The sequence below is a fragment of the Oxyura jamaicensis genome, chromosome 9, assembly GCF_011077185.1.
Source record: "Oxyura jamaicensis isolate SHBP4307 breed ruddy duck chromosome 9, BPBGC_Ojam_1.0, whole genome shotgun sequence".
Classification (NCBI taxonomy): domain Eukaryota; kingdom Metazoa; phylum Chordata; class Aves; order Anseriformes; family Anatidae; genus Oxyura; species Oxyura jamaicensis.
The window spans coordinates 20533109-20556141 of NC_048901.1; the positions used below are offsets into that span (position 1 = coordinate 20533109).

At 43.4% G+C, this 23033-nt stretch overlaps 1 protein-coding gene across 1 annotated transcript in view; it reads right to left on the reverse strand.

Annotated features, from left to right (window-relative positions):
• FNDC3B (fibronectin type III domain containing 3B) overlaps nt 1–23033 on the reverse strand; it is a 178688-nt gene that overhangs the window by 89178 nt on the left and 66477 nt on the right. Inside the window, exon 4 of the mRNA XM_035334452.1 lies at nt 6148–6224. Within this exon, the coding sequence (XP_035190343.1) occupies nt 6148–6224 (77 nt within the window). The remainder of the gene's footprint in view (nt 1–6147; nt 6225–23033) is intronic.

Consider the following 23033-nt stretch of genomic DNA (forward strand, 5'->3'; position numbering starts at 1 on the left):
ATGAAAATGCAGAAACCCTCTCAGACTTCAATCATCTTCTAACTTAGCTGAGATAGCAAAGTTCCTGCATTTTGACGTGTGAGGTTTTCATTCCGGCTTTCACCAGGCTAAGCCTCAGAGACGATTTCAGTGTTCCAGAGAGGTTCAAGACCTTATCTGTGCATCTGGAGCAGACTACATATGGATTCTGTGACCTAGATGAAAGATGAATATGTTAAAAAGCAGACTTAGACAGAAAGCCTGCACTCTGCAGCAGCACCTCATGTAAACCCATACTTGAATTATTATAATTTCTCTTCCTGAAGTATCTTCTAGAAAGCAGGGAGGAAGCCTCAAAGTCTCTTTGATGGCCTTCTTGATGAAATTCTGCTGCTGCGGAACATCAGCAGTAGTGAGAGAAAAGCCAGAGAGCAGAGGATGAGCCAGCCTTCCACATGACTTTCGTCAAGAAGCTGAGACTGATGTCTTTTGTTTCCTCCAGGCCACAAAAGCTTACGGCATGCTCATTACTTCATGCGCATGTGTTCCAGTGAATGCAGAGACACAGGGGATCTTGCAAAAAGTTACTTTATCTCCTTGCCCTACAGGACATTTCCTCCCTGAACTAGGATTTATAGATAGATATGTAGATTTCTGAAGATGCACACACAACCTTTAAATATGATATCCTGTCCTTAACAGGTCGTAAAACTGGCGATCCAATGGATTAGGTTTTATATGCATTAAGTAACTACCAAACCAGGGCTGGTTAAGACTGCAGAAACCTTCTGATTTATAAAACCTGCAGTGTGTAAATTTTAGCAGCGCCATTCTGCGAGAAGACACTTGTTCAATTTATCAAATACAGAGTAAATGAGTTTTCAACCGTTAGTGTAAATAACGTAACTTAGCAGAGAGGTTAAACTTTGCTACTTTAAGAAGAAAGCTGCAGTTCTTTGCATCTGCTTAACACGGTATCACGAAGATCATAAATTTGTCAGGAAATGCACTGCTACCAAGCTGCCTCTAAGCCAGTGCCCAGAAGCAATGCTGAGGTCTCTAGATATAACTGCAGCATTGAAAGTTACCATTAATTTTAACAGTTTACATTTACAGAAATCAAATATTTCTGAGCATTTGGCACTTAGAGCCAAATTGTCATTGTTTTGTGTTCTTCAAACAGTTACTAGTGAAATTGTCTTTGGCTTTTTTTGTGCTTGCTGGTGTAACAGGCATGCCACTTCAGTAGCAGTATTATTATAGCGTAGTTCTGTGCGGTTATTGCCATATATTAAGAAGCTTAATTACTAAGCTGGCTGCGTGATCTTTAAGGAGAATCTGGATGAACATCACTCACACACAATAAAGTTGCCTCCCTCGTTGGTTGCCGTGTTTTGAGAATAGTATTTTTTTATGTTATTTGTTTTACGTTAAATACATCACCGTAGCTATGAAAACTCAATCTAACCGAAATAATTTGCATCTTCTACGTATATCGCTCCTCCAAGTTCTCTATTTTTTTCCACTGAAACTTAGCATTACACCCCCAGGAAAAATAGAGGTGTGTTCATTTTGTAAAGGTAAGCTGTACTGGTGTTTTTCTAAGTTCTGGTTAAAGGAATACCACCGTTGTATTCTGTAACACACACAGACTGAATGGGCACACTGTGGTAGTATGGAATGCACTTCCACTCCCTTTCAAAAAAAAACATGTATTATTTCATTAAACCTAGTGTGCAAGATTCAGAAAGGACATTTGGAGCACGGCCACTGGGCAGACCATGACCAGTACTGCGGGAATTTCATAAACTACGTTGAACCTTCGCTCATAAATCAATCTGTACCAGAAAACAGTACAGAATGAGCTCATCTGCAAGGAACTTAGATGTCAACAGTTTATTTATTCACTTAATTTTTTAAGGATGCCAATCCAAGATCATGCCAGTTCCGACAAGTTTGGCATCACTATCTTTGTCATTCATTGTGTACAAACACCGGCGTTACATCTGTACCTTCAACTTGGAAAGCATGGGTGAACATCCGTAACACTGGCAAAAACGCTGGCCTATTTTAAATCTGTAAGGATACACATTTTCAGGGCCGGTACTCTTGAACTGAAAAGGCTCATCACTTCATGGCTTGCTCCGTCTGAGATCCGCAAAACCCTCCTGGTGTTCAGTGTTAGGGAGGATCACCTTGTTCAAGGGCGACTCAACTGGTTGCAGCCCCCAACATACAAAGAGAAGCTCTGTGAGCAGTAAGCCATACAGAAACGGAGTCTGTGGCTAAAAGCTTATGCTAGATGAATTTAATTTGGATGAGAACACCTCCCAACGTAGAGAGTCATAGCATCATTAAGGCTGGAAAAGCCCTCCAAGATCATCTTGTCCAACTGTCCCCCTGCCACCAATATTACCTGCTAAACCATGCCCCTAAGCAGCACGTGAGAATTTACCAGAAACAAAATCCTGAGGATGTGATGGATTTTCTACCACTTCAAATGTCATTTAAAGACTTCTCTCCTTCTAGAAGTCATGGTCTGTTTCCATCAGATGCTGTGTGCTCGATGCAGAAATGCTGAGCCGCAGGACAATGGCTCGAGCTGTGCAGTGGAGCCTACGCGACCCCAGCGCTGCCTCCTGACCAGAGCAGCCTTATCAGCACTGTGCACACTTCACACTCGGATCACTCCCTGAGTGCTTTAGCCTTAAAATATCTGCGGCAGAGACTGCATATTAACAACTCTGTAAATAAAACCAAAAGTGAAGTTTCATGCCAACTTTTCATGTCCAACTACATATGAGTAATTCCTCAAACTCAGTGGAATTACTCCAGATTTACTTAAGTGCGAGCAGTCCTCAGCCAATAGCCCTAAGCAAGCAAGTTCACGAGCATGGCTTTTGATATTTCCATTTTTCAAGCTCCCATCAGAACAACCCAAGTCCTCCTTCCCTCCTCCCTAGCACACACCATGAAAAGCTGAAACAAAAATGCAGGAGGATGTCCCCAGCTCAGCATCCATATCACGACCTTCAACCTTTGGTCTGTGCTGATGTGGGGAGGCTGGAGCGCCCCAGGAGCCAGGAGGAGGCACTGGGCCCCCAGCCCAAGGGAAGGTGGCCTCACGCTTGCGTCCCAGCACAGGGCTCGCTCCCCGCCTGCCCCGCTGTGTGGCAGGGAAGCAGCTCCATCCGCAGCTCGGAGCCAGGCCTGGGATTAGCAGCTCGTGCCCGGCTCCTGGCACGCTGCAGGAGCTGCTCCCTTCTCCTCCGCAGTTCAGCAGCTACAGCCAAAGTTGTTGATGTTGCATGAATTTAATACAAACTTCTCTTCAGTGCCAGCTTCCACAACTAACTTCTGGAGCAGCAATATTGTCCACCTAGAGCACAGTAGGGAACTGTTCCTCTTCTGTATTTTATTAACCCTTAGCTAACAAATATTTGCAGACATCCACTCTGATACAATCTTTCACACCTGCCAGAGGTGCACAGAGCTTCGTCTGCTGAAAAGCAAATGCAGAGTAACTGGCTGTACTTTGCCTGCCTTGGAAAGAAAAACCATCCCGTGGAACATCTATATGGGCTGTGTGTATTTGCCTTCTACTGTTTTCTTCCACCCTGGCAAAGCCTCATCATCAAGAACATCTCATTAACATCATCGAACCCAGCTTCCGATCATGACTACTAATACGGCCCTTGAAGTCTAGAAATAGAGTTCTGTATTTCCGCCTGCTTCCAACAGAGCTGATCTCGCAGGGCACGCAGCCTCCGGCCCGCTCCCTTTGCTGATCACTTTCACAGTACCAAAGAGGTACTGAAGTATTCAAATCCACGGTAGCAATCACTAGATAACTAACAGAATTTAAGGCTAAAGCTCACAGTTCCAAAAGGCTTGGCATTACAGAACGGAAAAAAGATTTCATGTCTTTTCTTAATAGCACCGCTACTTCTCCGCCGGGGTATCTGCTTTCTGCCTATATGCTTTGGGGACAAATCAAACTAAAAATCAAATGTATTTTGATTCATATCTCGGAGTGCTTTAATTTGTTTTTTTATAGCCTTTCCCATGCCATTCTAAATTTAAGTTGTGCTCTTATTGTTCATCGTGAAATAGCGTTTTTAACTATGAGACAAAGCAACAGGAGCAAATAAGGCACAAAGATTTCATTACAATAAGAACTGATTTGATTACTACACACTTTCAACTATTATTTAATATGAAGCAATCTGAAAGGCAAGAGGTTCACTCTCCACACAGCAGAACAAGCACTCTGCTGCTGAAAAGCCCCGAATACACACTGTTTTCTCCTAAACTTTACAGCGTATTTCCAGTTACCTGGATTTTATTTTTTTTTTTCAGAGGAGGCTTTTTTTTATTGGTTAAGGAACTACTTGAAGGTTTATTTAGTGGGACTATTAGGGTGAATCACAAAAAGCAGACGAGGAACCAAGTTCAGACAAAGGTACAGCTGTAAGACTTTGATCGCTTGGTTGAAAGCATTTCAGCTACACTCAGCCACTTATCTTAGTACTGAGAGGTCTAAGCAGTTTAATAACAAAAAGGTGTTAAAATTATTTCAAAGGAAGAGCAAATCCTTTAAAAATAAAACCAAATGGCTTCTCAACTATTAAAACATGAGGAACAGAGAAATCAGTCTGCATTACAAGTCCTGTACATTTTTGTAAGTAGCACTCACAGAGAGGAGCCCCATGTGGTACGGAACACACACAGGGAGTGAACACAATTTACTGCTCCACCTCTAAGATCATCCAGTCCAACCTTTAACCTAGCCCTGCCATGTCCACCATCACACCATGTCACTAAGCTCTACATCTACACGTTTTCTGAAGACCTCCCGAGGGATGGTGTGACTCAACTGCTTCCCTGGGCAGCAGTCCTTCCACCTGCTGGATACAGAGCAAAGCAAAACCACGCTTCCTTCTTGCAGCTGCTACTCACACATCCAGGAGCAGCCAAAATATGCGACAATCCCCCAGATATGCAATCAGTTGGAGCTGCACTCTGGGAGTACTGCAGAGGTTCTTAGAAGTTTTGGCACTTGTCATACGCTGTAGTCGTCCCTTGGATAAGCCTCTGCAGGATGTGGGCTCTGTTAAATTAGGTGAGCCCATGAAGAGCACTAAAAGCATTGCAAATACTCTCTCAGGGTGTACCCAGGCACCCAGCTAGAGGCAGGCTGGGAGCAGGCACCCCGCTGTCCCACATGCACTTGCTCCTAGCTGGGGTCCAGCATTCAGCCAAGCCTTCCAGGCTATGCTTTTTAAGACAGAAGGTTAACAACGTCCTCCGTACTTGAGGCATGTTTTCACTCTGTTCAGAAGTTAAAATACCACAGAGTGATTGCAGTAGTTTGTGGGATTTAAGCATGACGCCATCCACAATTTTTCAGAATTAGACAACCTCACATGTTTCCTGGGGAGGGGAAGGGATTCCAGGACATCATACATTTTCTGCTTAACGAGATGTCAAAATGTATGCATCCAAAGTTCTTATGTTATCCATCAAGGAGATATGAAATGCTTTGCATATTTTTAATAAAACTCTCGGTCTAGTACACAGCTCAATGAAATTGAAAAAATGATCAGACTTATTGTATTGTTTGTACTTCCTCTGCTTTAAAAAAACAAACAAAAAAAAAAACACTATAGAAAGCCTCTAAGCTTTGCAGAAGATGAAAGGAGAACAAATGATCAGGTAATCTAAAGTAGCTGCTCAAGAGTTCGAAAACCTAACACCTTTGTAAAAAGCTTTTTCCACTTTTCTTCCATAAATACAAAATAGATAATCAAATCATATCTTTCTTAAAACAAAATCAAAGAGAGTTTTCGAGACACTGCAGAGTTTCTGCTGGGATGACACCAAGGAGCAACAGCACATTTGATAGCTCCTTCTCCCACTTCTACTGGTCTCCTAACCCCTTACAACTGTCACACTAGGACTTAAGGCATCACTTCGTACACATACCATATAGCGTGTGCAGATACGCATGCGTGCTCCTGTTCAAATATGTGTGTACTGTCAGTAAAGGAGGAAGAGTATGAAAAGCATTTTTCATTCATATTTCTAAATCACACTTCAACCAAGTAGACTTCTCTATATGATCAATGTGAGTGATTTATATACATTTTAGTTCTTCCAGAAGCATACCTGTGAGATATAACCGGGAGGCACATGAATAGGGGGAATGGAGCCATTGGGTGACATCATGGGAACCTCCGCTGGCCCTAATAAAAAGAGAGAAAAAAAAAGATTTATTTTTCAGTTAAAAGAAATTGCACAATTGCTCAAAAAAAGGTTAAAAATAGATTTATTTTAGAAGCCTACAATAACAAAATGACCAGCTCCAGTCATTTCTGTTGTGTGGAAAATGCCTTGTGCCATCACACTGAGAATAAGATCATTGTTCAATGACTTTAACATATATTCTGCTGAAATAATATTTTCATCATAAAACAGCTAAAACACAGGCTTTATATTACCCACTGATCAACTTATACAGCATTAAGCAGTAACACAATATGTCCTTTAGCAGCCCACAATTCCTATATTGAAATCTGGTTAAGTTATTCTTGCTGAAGGCATGGAAGCTCAGAACAAAGCAGAAACTGTGCAGCCTGGAATTAGGCAGCTCCCAAGGAAAGCGTCCAATTGTACCAAAAATCACATATGCGAAAAGCTATCTATCTATTTAAGAATGCACAAAGACCAAATTCATTATCTCAGCTATTCAGACTAACCTTGGAATGTGGTTATACAAGCAAGAAGCTTATGGTTTCCACTCTGAAATCCAGCCCTGAGCGTGCCAGTTCCATTTGAGGCACTGAGTACAAGTATAACAAAGCAAGTGCCATAATCATTCAGCTTTGCAAACACGGCCTCACAGCTACAAGAAAGTGTCCAGATAAAATGGAAACCGTTGACTCAGTTGCTCGTTGATTTAGCCATTAAAACCAGAAACATCACCCAGAGCAGTCAATAAAACGAAACCCCCAAACGTCAAACAGATGTTTGCTGTGAGAATTTACTATTTTGAAAAATTAATTTAATTACTTTCTTATTACATATGCTAATGTTTATACTAATCTCTTCATCTTGCATTTGCCATAGGCTTTGAGAACATTCACGGTCAAACTCTTAAGAAGAGCTCAGAGAGAACTCTGCACTTTGTAACCATAAATGGAGTTTTAGTTTCCACTAACACTACAAAAAATCCCTTCACAACCTTCTTGGATGTCCTTCTCAGACACCTAGCACCTCCAAATTGTGTCACATTTTAGAAAAGGAAGCTACAGGGCTCCAGCCACAGGTGGGATGTCATGGCTGGGGCGTTGCCGATCAGCACAGCAGTGACCACTCCAAATGCTTGGCCAGGTCCAGTGAAATCTCCAGCAGCAAAGCGAGCCACAGCTTGTTTTCTGGTATCAGCAAAACCAATCCACATTAAACTACAAAGAAGCCGTCTGCTATCCATGTGTATCTTTGTAGTCTTCAGGCTGTGTATGGCACAGGAGCAGCTCTCCTCACCCTTGCAAAGCGCGCGTTGCGCACAGGAACCTACCTGTGCCATTTGCATCTCTCCGATCCTGGCTCATTTTCTCTACCCAGTTACTTATAGCCTGATCGGCACATATGGTTTTTACCAGTCACAACTCCATTTGAAATATGATAATTTATCAAGTGTATTAAGCACGTGAAAACTCCTGAAGTTTAAATTTTTATTCTTCCAGAAGTCATTACACAAGCGTGTGGTTCTGCTGCTCTTCAGGCTTCCCTGTACTTAACTACATAGGGAACTTTGCCGATACTACAGCCCCACTAGGAAAAAAGGCTTTATTACTCCTCTTTTTCTTTTTTTTTCCCACCTCATTCTATAGCCCTTTCAATGTTGTCTCCCCAGATAAAGCTCCCGTAGTCAACAATTTCAGTAGGCATGGAAAAACCCAACAGCGTGAGCAGCAAGCAATTATTGGCGGGGTGAAGTTATCGGTTAAATGGCTCTGCTTAAACCCATAAAAAATATGAAGTGACAATTGGTTCAGAGGGAGCTTTTCAGAAGTAGTATTTGAGTAAATGTATTTTTCCTATCAGAAAAAATCTTTACGAATCGCTGTTGAGGAACGCGTTTTTATACTTCCTTCTGAACCTCTGGTTGCACACACTGCCAAATTTCGCACCGCCGTTAGTTGGGCAGTATGCAGCCATACGTAACAGCCCATATGGGCACGTACACGACGACGCTTTGTTGTGGGAGTTCAAGCTACATGACATTTTCAAGTGCTGGTCAGTTCCTCAGGATGAAACGTGCCTGAGAATGGGTGAAATGAATGATTAGCATTGTTACACGACCCATTTCTTGTCAGGGGGTTCTCAAACCTGAAAAACTGAGAGAAAAATGTCTTTGTAAGATGAGAAAACTGAACCCAACATTTAAGTACAACAATTCAGATGTTACTACAAGTGGATAGTACTTAATAGAAGAACTGCCTTTAATCTGTTCCAAGCCCTCACCAAAATGCTGTCTTTGTATGGTCACCTAGTTCTCTCAAAAATGCGTACTCTGCCTTGGAAATGCATTTAAAAATGGAACAGTTTTGGAATTTCTACGTATAGGTCAGCTAGTGACTATACGACAACTAACTGAGAATCACTTAACAGCACGGCTCATCATCTGTCCTGCAAAATCTTTTGCCAATTGCTCATATGGAGTAGCAATCTACTGGCAGGAAGAAATCAAACTCCCACACTGATACTGTTGACTGTAACACTTCCATTCCAATAAAAAAAGATTGTGTTTTATCATCAAAACGTGCACCATGCAAGATGATCCTTAACCTTGCGCACAACCCACAAACTGCTAAAGTCATTTGGATAACAGGTTTTAAAAGAATGACAGCCTAGTGATTTGCAGCGAGGTTTTGTTTCCAGTGCTTTGATTTCAAGGCTAGCCAAATGACTTTAGCATACATTATTTCATCTCTCTCATCAATGGTATCAAAACAACTTCAAGTGGCAGTGCGTAATATACGGAGCCCATCTCCGGGGCATGACGAGCCCCAGAATTATTAAAGTCTGTTCTTGCAGTGAAACCACTCCCTACTTCCCCATTTAATGTTTAAATTAAATCAAACTATTTTTTGTGGTGGTGATGGTGATGATGTTTTTATTTTATTTTTTTTAATTTAATATTTTTAACTGTTAAAATGTAAATATTTAGAAAAGGATGTTCCTTGATTAGTTATAGGAAGGATATAAGTTTCCCCTAGGGTATTTTAGAGCCTTGCAAGTTTTAATTGAAACTCATGGTTCAATACAAACTTTAGTTTACATGAGGAAAAGTCATTCTGCTCTGACCTGGATGCTGTACACTGCAAGGAGCTCGCTTTAACAGTTTTTGAACCTGTTAACAAACGAAGGCTGTCTCCTGAGTTCACAATGAAACCGAGCCAGAAGAGATTTGGCCACCTCTGCTCACAAAGCCAGAGTCCAAATTCCACTCCGAGCTCCAACATCGTAAACAGAGAGCACCTCCACCAGCTGCTGGAGAGCTGGCTGCCTCCGAAACGCAGGTGCAAGGAACCCCTTTGCCCCTGCTCGGCAGTTCGCAGGCTGCAGGCACTGGCGTCTCCCCAGGCTGGGGACAGAGCACGCTTTGCCCGAGCCGTGAGAGCATCAAGGGTTCATTTTTCCAGCGTATTTGTAATCAAGGGACAGTACAAGAGCAACTCAGCTTCATAGCGTGGCAGAGCTAATTAATAGTTTGACGCCTCAGTGAGAGCCTGTCCTCCTCCTACAGCTACACGCTGCCTCCTCGGCACTGCTCTGCCACTCAGCAGAGGTGTGGGAGCTAAATATTTTGACCATTTCTAGATGACAAAACATTTACCAAATCTCTGGTCTTAAAAAAAAGAAAAAGCAAAAAACAGCTGCACATACAGTACAACAAAAATGACAATTACTCTATTCCTTCTTGTACTACGGCATATTATGTGAAACTGCAGATGAATCCAAGTCTACCTCAACTTTCTTCCTTGTACTAACCCTGCCAAGGAGGCTGCCCTGTCATGGGGACTGCCAGCTCTTTTGTTCCTTTTGATTCTTTCGGGAATCATGTCACAATCCGATTGAGGAATTTCTGCCCCAAGGTTTTCAAGACTAACCAGAGCCTGTTTCAGTCCATGACACTTGAAAAATTCTTGTATGAAAGCAATTTTGAAATCAGTATGGTTTTGCTCTTGTTTCAGAGCGACCTTTTATGCATACATTAAAGGTTTCTTCAGCTTAATTAGTTTTCTTCTTTTCATTACAGAAGCCAAAATCTGTCATTTCAGTTCCTCTGGCTGTGGCAATGCATCTTTCCTGTTTCTTCCTCTCCATGCAGCATTATAGGGCAAAGAGGTCATTGCACTGCACTGTTTTCCTTTCCTGACTGCTACAGATAAATACATTGAATTTCTCTCTCTCTTGCTAAACCATGTCCACTGCAGAATATCATTCACATCCAGTTCCAGCCCCTGGACACATTTCACTAGATGTTTGCACTGCCTGTGTTGCAGACCTTGATCCTAAGACCCAATCCCCTGCTGGATTCAGGATGAAGTTCACATCCTCACCAGTTACTGAAAGCTCAAGTTCACGACCTGCTCAGCAAAATCTCAGTCCTGCTTGTAGTGAACACATACTGACTTACAATTTCATCCTATAATATCCGCATTAGCACAGAAACCATATGAGATATAGTAATTTTGGCAGGGTTTTACTTTGACATTGAAGAATCTTCTATATTTTAATACAGTGAACCTACTGCACCAGTTAAGTAGAAAATGAAACCCAGCCAGGTAAATGCCCTGTATTTTATACAGCTTAACAGTTCTAATTAATCCATGGAAAACCGTTATGTTCACAGCAAAACTGGTACTGTGACTTTCAACACACAGGGTGCATCTCAGGAAGTGAATCTGTTGAGCAAGAGCTGTGACCGAGCGAAAAGTAAAGATAATTAAAGGGCAAATTGGCCTGCTTTGCTAAAACAAATGACCCAGGCCTTGCTGCCCTTGGCAGGGACCCAGGGTTTTGCATTTTCACATGGACGAGCAGCTGTTCCGGAACAATTTCCTCAATGAAATAAGCACAAACAGGCTCCCTTTCACTGTCAGGCACACATGGCTTCCCTTCCCGCTTGGTTATTCTCAAAGCACCCAGATCAGGTGGTGACACGGAAAACAACAAGCACCGCAGGCCTGCCTGTCCCCCCTCACAGCAGCGGTGCTGAGCGCTCTGCCCGGCCTGCAGGCCACAGAACAAACCTGCTCACTAGCACAGGCGGCCACGAGCAGGTCGGATCCCTTTATAGGGTCCTGGACCTTTCAAGCAGGATCTCAAGAGCTTCCACGTACAAAGATCACCACAGCTTTGAGGTGCAGCCCCTCCTAGCCAGGAGCTAGCTCGGATGCCACAGATGACACTTGCCAGGCCATGGTGGTGATGGCTGAAACCCTGCGTGCTCTCCAGCTGCGATAGGACTGTTTTCACCCATGAAAATAGGTATAATGGGTTTTAGGAAGATAGTAGTAGCATTTACTTACTCTACTCATGTATGGTTAAAGGCAGTGGAAGAGTCAACTCCCACATGGCTGCTGAAGTTACTAAGACACGGGATCTTAAGTTTGCTGCTGACCAAGACCAAAATACGTTGTTCCCAGATGAGAACAAATTTGTAGACTGAAACTACTCTGCGTTAGGGACAAAAGAAGGAACAGCTTTTACAAGATTAAGTGCCTGAGGGGGTAAGATGACAGCCGTTCAAAAACCTTTGGAGAGGTCTGGAATGCTGGAAAAATCCCAACTATGCTGCATTCAACCTACAGGAGGTGGAGCAGAGGAAGGTGCAGAAAGAACAGTATCAATACAGCCTGTCAGAGCACAGGGGTTAGTGAAAGCACCCAGCGTTTGGCTGTCGCCATGGGGCTCATACACAAATGCAGCTGGATATAGGGAGTTTTAAACTGCTTATGCGCAGGTATTTGTCCATTTTCTCAATTCAACCTCATCAGCAGTTAAGGATATGAATATAAGGCTGCCTAGCACATGCTTGTAGAATTTCTCAGATTGCCAAAGCTGCTAAACAATATCCCCTGATTAATGGGGGGGTCAGAAAAGGGGATCTTGTTAGCATGTATGGAGTCTAACCAAGGACGTAATAACACCAGACTCCAACACAGACGTTTCTGTAAATGCATTGTTTTCCTCCTCAGAGGAACAATCCTGCATGCACATTCACATCGTCTTGCAACTCAGCTATGTATTTTCTGGTCAGATCACAGTTGCGTAGAAATCTTTCCTTCACTTTACAAAGGTAGTACAAAGGTAGTACCAAACCCTTCAGTTTTAATAGAAGTAGCTCCATGGATTTCAAATGATCTTGGATCCAGCATCAAATGACTACTTAAGTGTGCATTAAATCCAAAAGAAGTATCAGCCTGAAGCCTGCTGCATCTGCACGGCTTAACCATTGAACGCAGTTACCTCAATCTCTACATGCGAACACAGGGCTTAATAGTGCAGGTTGAATACTTTTGCATAGGGAAAACATGCCCCTTAAACTCCTCTGTGACTTCCATGACTTCCCCCCCTTTTTTTCCCCAATATGCTGTCTAAGTCCTGTGACTACATTAGAAAAGATCACAAATTACAACAATCCTTTACTCACCCCCCTGCACAAATTACCAAGTTAATTTGTCAGAAGCATTCTAAAAATCAAGTTTAAAAACAAATTTGTCCCTCAGAGTTTCAGTGTATTATCGTTACTACCATTAAGGAGTGAATCACGTAGCTATGAACTACATGCGTAGCACTTGGATCTTGGACTGCTGTTTTCAACATGTGTAGACACACTTACTCAACCAAATATCAAATTAAAATGCTCAGAAATGTGTGCCAAAAGCAGACGGCTCACAGAGCATTTTCTGGCTTATTTACATGATAGAGCCTTTGCTGTTTACACTGGAGACTCTTGGAAGTGGTTTATTTTACCTGTGTTAGCCACTTGACCTGCTACACACGGAGGGAGGCTCAAATATGTTAGATTTGTAGGTAAACAACAGCACTTTATTCTTTAAAGCAAGAATCACGAGATTTCTATGCAGCAATTTTGCTGTGTGTCTCCCAGATGTGGTATTCTAGTTTGGGGCATATTCTAGAAATAAAGTAACTCATAAGAACAGGAAATGAGCTCCAGCGTATCAGTTGCACTGAACATGCTGTGCCCAAAGCTACCGCACTACCCCAAGCTGCTATGCAGAGGCAGTATCACATCTAAATTTGAAGGGGAAGCTAGTTCAAATGTTCACTTTCATCCCTCACAGAAGTATGAGTTACTAAATTTCCAAACATCAAATTCCTGATGTTTCAAACACGAAATATGCGCTGTGTTTTAAGATATTCATCCTGAGCATACAGAGCTGTCCCACTCGTCCTCCTGGGGACGAGCACCTGGTCTGCACGCAGCCGCCCCACACTGGTGCAGGAGGCAGCACCAGCGACAGCAAGAAGCTTTTGAAGTACAAAGATCACTGAAATGTTCATAAAAGATTAGACAAGTATACATACTCTGCCACAGAAAGTTGGTGAAGATGACTTCTTCAGGTCTCTTACTATTCTGCATTCCCAGGTGGGTTTTCTTTGTTCTTTTTTATTTTTTTATTGGGCCCATATATTCTTGTCAAGTTTCAGCTTAGGGACAAATTAATATTTTGGAGTGGATTTTTTTTTAATAGAACCAGAACATTTTGCTGCCCTAATCCGAATAAACAAGTCAGATTCTTTTGCTAAAATAAACCTTTTCTGCCGGTTGGCTCATCAGCCGCTACTGCAAAAACACTTGCAAAGAGTATGTTGCAATACTTCAAGTATTGAAAATAAGCATACTCCCATGGCAATTCACCAGATGGGTTACAGATTGTAAATCATAGATGTCTAGACTAAAACACAAGAGACAAACATCTGTCTAAAATCAGTTAGCTTGAATGGCAAATACTGTTAAATAAATTAGGACTACTTTGGAAACAAAGAGAAGAAACAACTACGTTGAAAACATCTGAAATTAATCCATTAGCACACAAGCCACAACACAATAACCTGAAACTGTAGGGACATTCATTATGTGATGAATATGAGCCCAAGATGACGTCCTGACATCTGAAGCAGGAACACAAAAGCGTTCCTCTGACCCAGCCCCAAGCTCCCCCAGCAGGGCTCACGGAGCTCTCCCCAAACATCTGCGTGGAGCGCGGTTGTTATTCTCCTCACTTCACGAGTCCAACTGAGACAAAGGAACGAAATGACTGATTCAGGGTCACACAGGAAGTCTGTGGGAACACAACTGGACACAAATCGAGGACACGGTTTAAGTCCTAAGACAACACTTAAGACTGAACCAATCTTGGGACTGTTAGATGGGTAAGGTATCTCTTATGGCACAGAGTATCTCATGATCCATTTAGAAAAAAAAAGGTCCTCCTCAGATCTGCTGCCCTTTTTCTTCCTTTGCATACCTATTTGTTTTATGCTAGAAATCCACCAGCAAGCCAGTGGACAAAGACCAGCACCATCAAGCAAGACAAGACCAAAGAGAAGTTGCACAGAAAACTGCAGCCTGCCCTTCACAGGAAGGTCTGAGGCACACAGAGCATAAAGCTGAATTCAGACACAGGAGGGACTCACCAAGCAATTGTTGTCGATCCAGACAAAAGGTGGGAGTCCCCACTCAGCATCAGGCTTCCCTTCGAAATCAAAACTCTCACGTGTCAAGTTCCTGCAGCGCCACAGCTTTGAACAGCGAAGGATCAGCATCCTCTGGCTGCATCCACAGCCCTTGAAGCGAGCTTCCCCAGACCCGTACAGCCACCACACAACCCCTCACCTCACCTTTAAGGAGCAGATGTTGAACGAGAATGGCTTGATTTTTACCCCAATCATTAATAACATTACCACTTACATACCACACAGCACTATTTGCCTGATACCGACAGATTATTTATTTATAGGACAAACACCAAGCCAGGAGAGCATCACAAGGGATGGAAGTTCAGCTGTGGGCTTTATTTTGCCTTTGCACTTTTCCAACAGCTTTTCATCATGTTCTAATGATGTAAATGATTTTTGGGTGTGTGTGCCTGCGTTGGTTTTCTGGCACATTTATAAAGTGGCATTCGCTTGCAGGAAGTTTTGTTCTCTGTCACAGGTTTCTACAAGTGCTAAACAATCAGCTCTAAGTGCGACTTTCATTAAAGATAATGATAATTATACAACATCAGCTTTCTGCGGCAGCAAAAGAAGATGCTCCAATTATTCATAATATAATTATTACATTTCCATGGCAACACCGGAGTGACTGTACAATCAGCAACGGATCCAATACCCAGCCAACAATACCGTGGTATCTTGTGCCCCCAGCGAGGCAGTAATTAGGTGATGGCTGTTCTCTGCTTGTCCACCCACAGCAAGCAGCATCACGGAGACAGCGAAAGCCAACATAAACGTTCAATCCTTCAGCCCTGCCAGCGCTGACAGAACAGCACCAACAACAACCACGGCGAGTTTTGTTCCTGACAAGTCTGGATCCTGGACTCTGGTGAATCATTTTAAACTCGCTGTTTAATGTACTCATCAAAAGCGTGGCAATTAATATCCACCTGTCACAGACACGCATGCTTTATCGCATGGGGAGAGAAGGAAAGTCACCAACACCTTTGGGTGAGGGATGCGAATCCGAGCAGAGCTGTAGCAGCAGCTAAGCGAGAAACCCAAACGCAGCGGTCTGTGTTCTCCAGGGGCTCTGCCATCAGCCAAGGTCTGGGAAGCCGGTGCACTCTAAGAAACCCTCGCCTGCCACCATCTATTCTGTTTGTGCTGCCCCTTTGCAATATCCCCATTGCCATTTCCAGGTGCATGTCACGGACACAAGTGAGGCAGAAGTCATGAGAAGCTGGATTTACTGGTTACCACCAAGAAACAGGAACAGAGCCATGGTGATAAATCGCCACCTCCCTGGGGTAGAAGCACATTTATTTTTCATGAACATACATGTGCACATATTCTATGATATTCAGTAGATATTGAAAGCAATTTCACAGCACCACCGTATTTAATAACCCGTACCTTTCACAGCTGAGCTTTACTTGTAGCCACAGGCAGAAGCCTCTCCTGCTCCTTTCACATCGGTTCAGTAGTCCTGAAGCAGCTCATTAAGAATTAAAAGCTGAATAAAAAGCTACACCTGCACAGAGAAGCCCCAAGCAGAGTATCCTATGAAAAAGGAAAGGGATGGAGAAGGCTGTGACTTGCCAGGCTATGTTTGAAGGGCCTGTCATCCTCCCCCTGCTTTCACTTCCTTTCTTATTTCCAAGCTGAGGTGGTGCAAAGAGCACGTAGTGGAGGGGTGTTTTAAAGCATGCCTCCAGGCCAGCGACCGCATTACGACCTTCCAAAAATAAGCATCAGCATAAGCCCCGAATTCTTATTTTCCTGCGTCCCCAGATAAACAATCCCAATTGTACCAGATGACAGAACAGGGCTGAATTAAGCTCTTCATCTCCACTGTCCACATCTAACATCTCCATTATCAGAGTAAGTGAAGAGCCCAAATTCAATATTAATAGCTTTCCCGGAGGCATAAAGGGAGGGGAAGTGGCAGCTAAGAATGTATATAGTGCATTATTAAATACATATATATATATATATATATTTCCAAAATGTAAAATTGCGCATTGTAGCTTTGGTCCTTGTGGCTGCAGGAGTGCCTGGGCTATTGAGGTCAAGGGCTGTGTGCAGCACAGCAGCCCTGATGAACCGACCGATTAAAACACAAACCTCATTGCCCTGTTTCATTTAAATGATTTTTGAGCATTAAAAAAAAAAAAAAAAAAAAAAAAAAAAGTTACTTGCTGGCATTTCTGTATCCAAGCAATTAACAAGCACTCACATTCTATGGTAGCAAACAACGTTTCTTTTCATAATCTCTGTTAAATTCAGACGGCATTGCTGTGCTCCAAAGACCACGTGCAAACACATTGAGCAACGTGGGTGCTGCACCCTCCACACAAGTGATTCTTGCAAGGGAAGGTAGAAAACCACATGCATATTCTTCCTTTTCTTTCCACTCAACCCAAACCTCTCCAGCTTAATGAAAGGACAAGCTTAAAACAATAAAAATGAAAGAAAACGATGGCAATGTCCAATCTGCACACTTGATACCGTCCTAACCCTGCCTTCGATGCAGGCGTGTGCAGTTAGTCCCTACAGAGGCGACGAAGGGACAGCAACACCTGACCTCAGTCCTGCTGCACATCCAACACCATTCGTCTAGCAGTGAGCAAAACTCATCGCTTCACACGGCTCCGTGCGTTAGCCCTCCCAAGGCACAATTAAAAACTACTGAAAACAGCCTGTCCTGGGTGACTCAGAGCCTCCAGCACTTGCAGACAGCGCTGCTCCTGCCACCGGCGGTACCCAGAGCTTGTTGCATGTGTCTCGCAGCCTGCTGACTCAAACGTTTCCCCCTGCATTTGCTCGTGCACTTACCCAGCAAGAAGTTACTGAAATTCCCATGCAGCTTGGCTAAAAAGAAAATAACCTGGAGAAACGAGACTATCGTTGAAGAACATAAAAATAACATTTTCTTTTTCCTTGTAAGTCGACAGAAATTACAGCTCACCAACTTTCCTGGTTGAAGGCCTCACTGTTTAACACAAGGCTTTCTAATGTTAAGGTTGCAAAAAGATGTTCACAGCAACTGTTTTGGAAATACCAGAAAGAAGCATGCTGGAGAAGCCCTCCTCATGCACAACTTTATTTGTTTGGAGATCTTAGCAAGTTAACTCAATTACGTTGAACTCAGAGCAGTTCTGCTCAATTTCTCACTCCTAGGACTGCTGCTTCTATTTCAGACCCAGAAATGGGTTTCTGCCCCAGAAAGATGATACATTCAGAAAAAAATACCTCATGCCACAAGCTTGTCTTTTTTCCACAAGCTCCTTCCTTACTTGCAGCATCCCTCAAGACTTTACGCCGTGACCTCTCAAAGCAAAGAGTTTGAGCTGTGACCGTGAGCTCCCCACCTCCCTTCTTTCTGCTGAAAATGTGGGCAGCCCCAGTTTCCATTGTGCCTGCCCCACACTCCTGCACTGAAAGAGGGCTCCACATTTTGCGTCCATGGCCCCTGGGCCACGAGTTCCCTGGATAAAGTGTGTTTTGTTGGGAGATGCCAAGCAGAGAAACCCATGGCTTTCCCCAACACCTGGACAGACACGACACGAGATAAGGGATCACTTGGTAAAAACCATTACTGCCATTTAACTTGCCCACTTCAAGTGAAAACAAATTTCTTATAGATATTTTATACTCCACTAATAACCAGAGCCATTTACAGGTGTTTTATAGAACCTGGCGCCTTATCAAGGTATTCTATCAGCATCTTATAGCACAGTAAGCTATTCAAACCTCAGAGAACGAATCAGCTTCCTCCTACAATTAATAATATACTGTGAAGAGCTGATAAACACTCGGATGTGGCTCATTCTTTAAGTTTTCTCACCATAAATGATTGACTACAGCTTATGTCAATACTGCCTTGAGCAGGAGCTATGGCTGCAGGGGAGCTGTGGCAGCAGCCCAGCCCTTCCTCCCTGCCCTCCACACAAAAGCCCAGTAACAAATACTTTCTTGTTGCTTCTTCCATAGCGTGCACACGCTGCGAAGTCCTGAGCGGAACTGTGCAAGCTCAAGATTTTTCATTTCAATTGAAGAAGTATTTTTGACTTGCAGCAACTCGTGCTCTTAGTAACAGCTTTTCCTCCCATACAGAAAGCTCTCACTTTGGAATTGCAAAATTGCTTGTGAAGCATTTTGGAAACAAAAATAGATGAGCAGTGCAATTAAAGGACTTATAATCCCTGTTTATCTAGGTTGGCTATACATGTAGTTAGGGAATGGGAGAGCTTTTCTTGGGGGAGGGCGAGGAACAAGGGTAAAATTCTACTTGTGCTGCAAAGAGCCTGACGATACCAAGCCCTGCAGCTGGTCAGTTCAACCAAGTCTTATCATACCTGTCAGCAAGTTAGCTGTACTCCAATCAACAGTAGTTGGTTGCATAAAGTCTTCTATGATCAGACGAACTTTCCCAGGTAACACAGCAGTTTGTGCAAATTCTGCTGGAGAATCACGCATTATTGTTGTAAGTTTTCCTATGCAATAATATAATTACAAACTACAACCGAAGGGTTAGAAGATGGGAAGAAGTATTTTTCCAGGCTTAGGAAAGAGTTACAATTAACTTGCTAGAGACAGCAAACAATTTTCAGAATAAACTGAATGGTATGTTGAAAACGTACTTTTTTTTGACAGTAAGTTGTAGATACAGCAACATTTTAGAGTGTTTTTTTTTTTTTTTTTTTTTTTTTTTTTTTTTAAAAAAAAAGAAGTTTAAATTTAAGAATATGGGAACAAATGGTAGAAATCCTGTCCCTTCTTTTCAACTTCCTTCCCTTTCTGAAGCCCTGCATTAAGAACCAAGAACGAGATTCTCATCTGGTCACTGAAGGCTTTCTGCGATGGCAGAAGGCTGAAAGAAATACTTCTCTCTCTTGTATTCAGAAAGGCCGAGCACAAGAGGAGCTATTCAGGCCGCGATGGAGTGCCTCACAGAGGCTGCAATATGCTCGCAGTTGGCAAACAGCGCGGTGTTTGGACAGCAAGCACAGCCATCCGCTCAGCAAACAGCGGCACTCCTGCCACCGCGGCAAGCAGCACCGCCGGCCCGCTGCTCGCGCCCCAGCAGGTTTGGTCCCGAACAAAAATGCCTTTGTGCCGTGCCTCGGAGTCAATGGGCCCAACAGCTTTGAAAAGGAAAGAAAAAAAGCTCGCTCTTTTCTCTCAGCTTTAGAATTAGATCCAAAAAAATATTAAAAAGCTGAAAAACAGAGAGGAAATTCCACGGCATTATATTTAAGTGCATGCTTAGCAGCCTAAACTTTGGGACACTATTGCAAATCCGTCCTTGGGTGCTCATCCGCTTCTTAAGACTACGTTTTTTTGGATGTTTCTAAAGCAACAAATAAAAATCAGGCATCAAACAGACTGGAAGTTACCGGCGGTGCTGCAAGTTAGCGGTATTAAAAACTAAAATAGCAATATTAAAAACTAAAATAGCGCCCAGAGCCAAGGCAGGAGCAGGCTGCGCCTCCATCCAGGATGGGGAGCCTGCACGTGGAACCTTCGCACATGCACAAAGCTCCTGCTTCCCATCACGCCTGCTCTGCAGGAGCTGGGAAGTCTCAGAGAAGATCTGCAGGGATCACACACGGCACCAAGCCTCAGGCAGTCCATGGAAGTGATCGGTTTCCTCGGCCTGCTGCGTCCCATCTCAGCTGGTTTGCACTGCTGGGAATTCATTAACACGCCCCTACAGAGAGACTGAAACTTCCACGCACCTTAAGCAGAGTGATAGCATCAGATTCAGTAAGAGAAAGGAACACCAAAGCTACAAAACCCCCTGAGAAAAGCCTTATTTGAGCGCACCGGGTCACGCTGTGAGGCCGAGCAGACAAACTCCCCGCCTCGCCATGCTCCCACTGCAGGCCCCAGCCCGGTGCTGGTCCCCAGGGCATGTGACAGCTGGGCTGGAGGTAGGCCCTTGGGTTTGTGTGGCATTGGGTTGGGTGGTTTTCTTGTTGTTTCGGTTTTGCTTCAGCAGGGGGAACACAGATTAAAACCAGGAGAGGTTTTCTACTGTGCTATACCCCAGTCCAAGATCAGCAACGGCTTGACATGCCGGGACCCAGGCAGTATCACATCAAACAATCCAAGTCCTCCTTTGTCTGAAATCTCTAATTTACTGAGCTTTCTCCCTCCCTTCTACCTGGGCAGCATTAGCCAGACTTCTGCTTTCATTGCCAGATCGTAGCCCACCGTTGGCTTCCAGGACTACCAAAGGAGAGACAAGTCTGGTCACCCCCCGCAGTCTCCAGCTGAGTGCATTCAGTGCGCAGTGCTAGCAGGACGGAGCTGCCAGAACTACAAAGATGCTGAGCTAGTAAAGCATTAGTATCCCCCCTGCCACCTTCCCTCAGCTGGCCCGCAGGCATGCCAGCCTTATACTGGGGACAGCTGGGCACAGCTACAGGGAGAATGGACCACAACAGAGAAGAGGTTGGGGATGGGAAATTCAGCAGAAGCAGAGAGGACCCAAAGACGTGCACAGGCTGGTGAATGTCCTAACAAACTCCTTGACATGCCCATTCAATGAAGGGGGACAAATTCCTCCTCTGAACTTTCAAAATATGTTGTATGGAGTGAAGATGAGTGGGATGGAAAGTTAAGTGGGAGCTTTGTGGGACTTCTGTATTTGTCTCCCGATTCCCAAGTTTGCACGCTGGCAGCTTCTCACAGGTACAGCCGTCCACGCTGCCCAGAGCTCCATGAACATTAGGAGAGTGCTTTCCCTTGTACGCATGGAAAAAGTCTATATTTACAGTGCAATAATATACCACTCACCAGAAGCCTAAAAATGAAGCCCAACCAAAGAGCACTCTCTAAATGAGGGGGGTCGGGGTCTCTCTAAGCGTAAAATGCAACAAAATTATACCACAAAAATTCTGGAACATTATTCAAACCATCCACATGAATAAAACAGCCCCCTTTTGCCAAGTTTTGTTCAAGCTGACTTCAGCTTTCTGCTTAAACAAACCTCAGGCTATACTGACATCATTTGTAGCAGAGGCAGCATTTTATTTAAACTTGAAATCTGAGGGTGTTGGGTAGATTACCAAGTAGAGAGCTGATTTTTCCTCTACAGGATCTTAAGTGACCTAATCTCAAAGTCCAGATTTAGGCTTACTAACCCAACGGGAACCAAATACCTTTAATCTCCACACTGACGTTAAGCTCAAATAGAAAGTAGTTCTGGGAAAAGCCCTTTATCATCACACAACTAGATGGAAACGGGAGAGGTGGCAAAAATCCAAGTGATTCTACATTAATAACCTGCCTCGCAGGCAAGGTTACCTAGTTCCTCTCCTCCTGGTATCTTTTTCCATCCCATTTAACTCACCTCTTTTTCAAATGTGAAGTTGTGCTAGGCACCGAGCCTAGATTAACATACCTCAACACTGAACGCTAAGAATTTACTCTAGGGCAAATCTGGGCATTCAGATGCATACGCAAACACCTAAATTATCTGCCATCTGCACCTAGGTGCTACTGGCTTTAAGTAAGAAGCTTTGCATATGAAAGAAGAGAACTCTGGCAGCACTAAGTGATCTTTTTCAGCCCTGGAGATGTCAAATTCTCAGAACCTGAGGCCACGTTTCTAGCACAGGATTCAACAGTGTCTTGTATTGAACTGTTCTGCATCTCTGCAAGGACACTGGGATCCCAGAAGTCATGTGCCTGGTTAAAAAAAGAACGTGCTAAGAGAACTGCCTAATGCCCCATCTCCAAAAGAAGAGCTTTCAAAAATGGCCCAGAAACGCAACATTTATTTCCCAAACGAAGAGAGAGGGCAGAGGAGGAAGCCTTATCATTTACCATACAAGTACCACCATGAAATGATGTGTGGTCCAGGCATATGTACGCGATAATCTACTGAGATAAAACTGGCTCTGGGTTTAAAGGCAAGAGCTGCTTAACAAAGAACAATAGGAAAGCAACATTCAAAGCAGGAAAGATACTATAAATTGTTTGAAATTACGAGATGAAATTTATTTGGGGGAATTCCAGTACAGAATCCAAGACGGCACATACCTTCTAGTGCCTGGATAAAGGGTGTAAGTGATCTAAAGAAAAGTTGCAAGCTGCACAACTCAGACTTCTAAAAACATACCCACAAGTAATAACACGCCGTCACAGTTCTTTTTTAAACAAAATCATTGCCCTTCTTTTGAAAAGGAACATCAAGTTTCCTGCTGAATAAATTAAGGCAGCCTCATTATTTTTAGCATGCTAAGTGAACCTGTCAGTCTACTTAGACAAATATATACAAT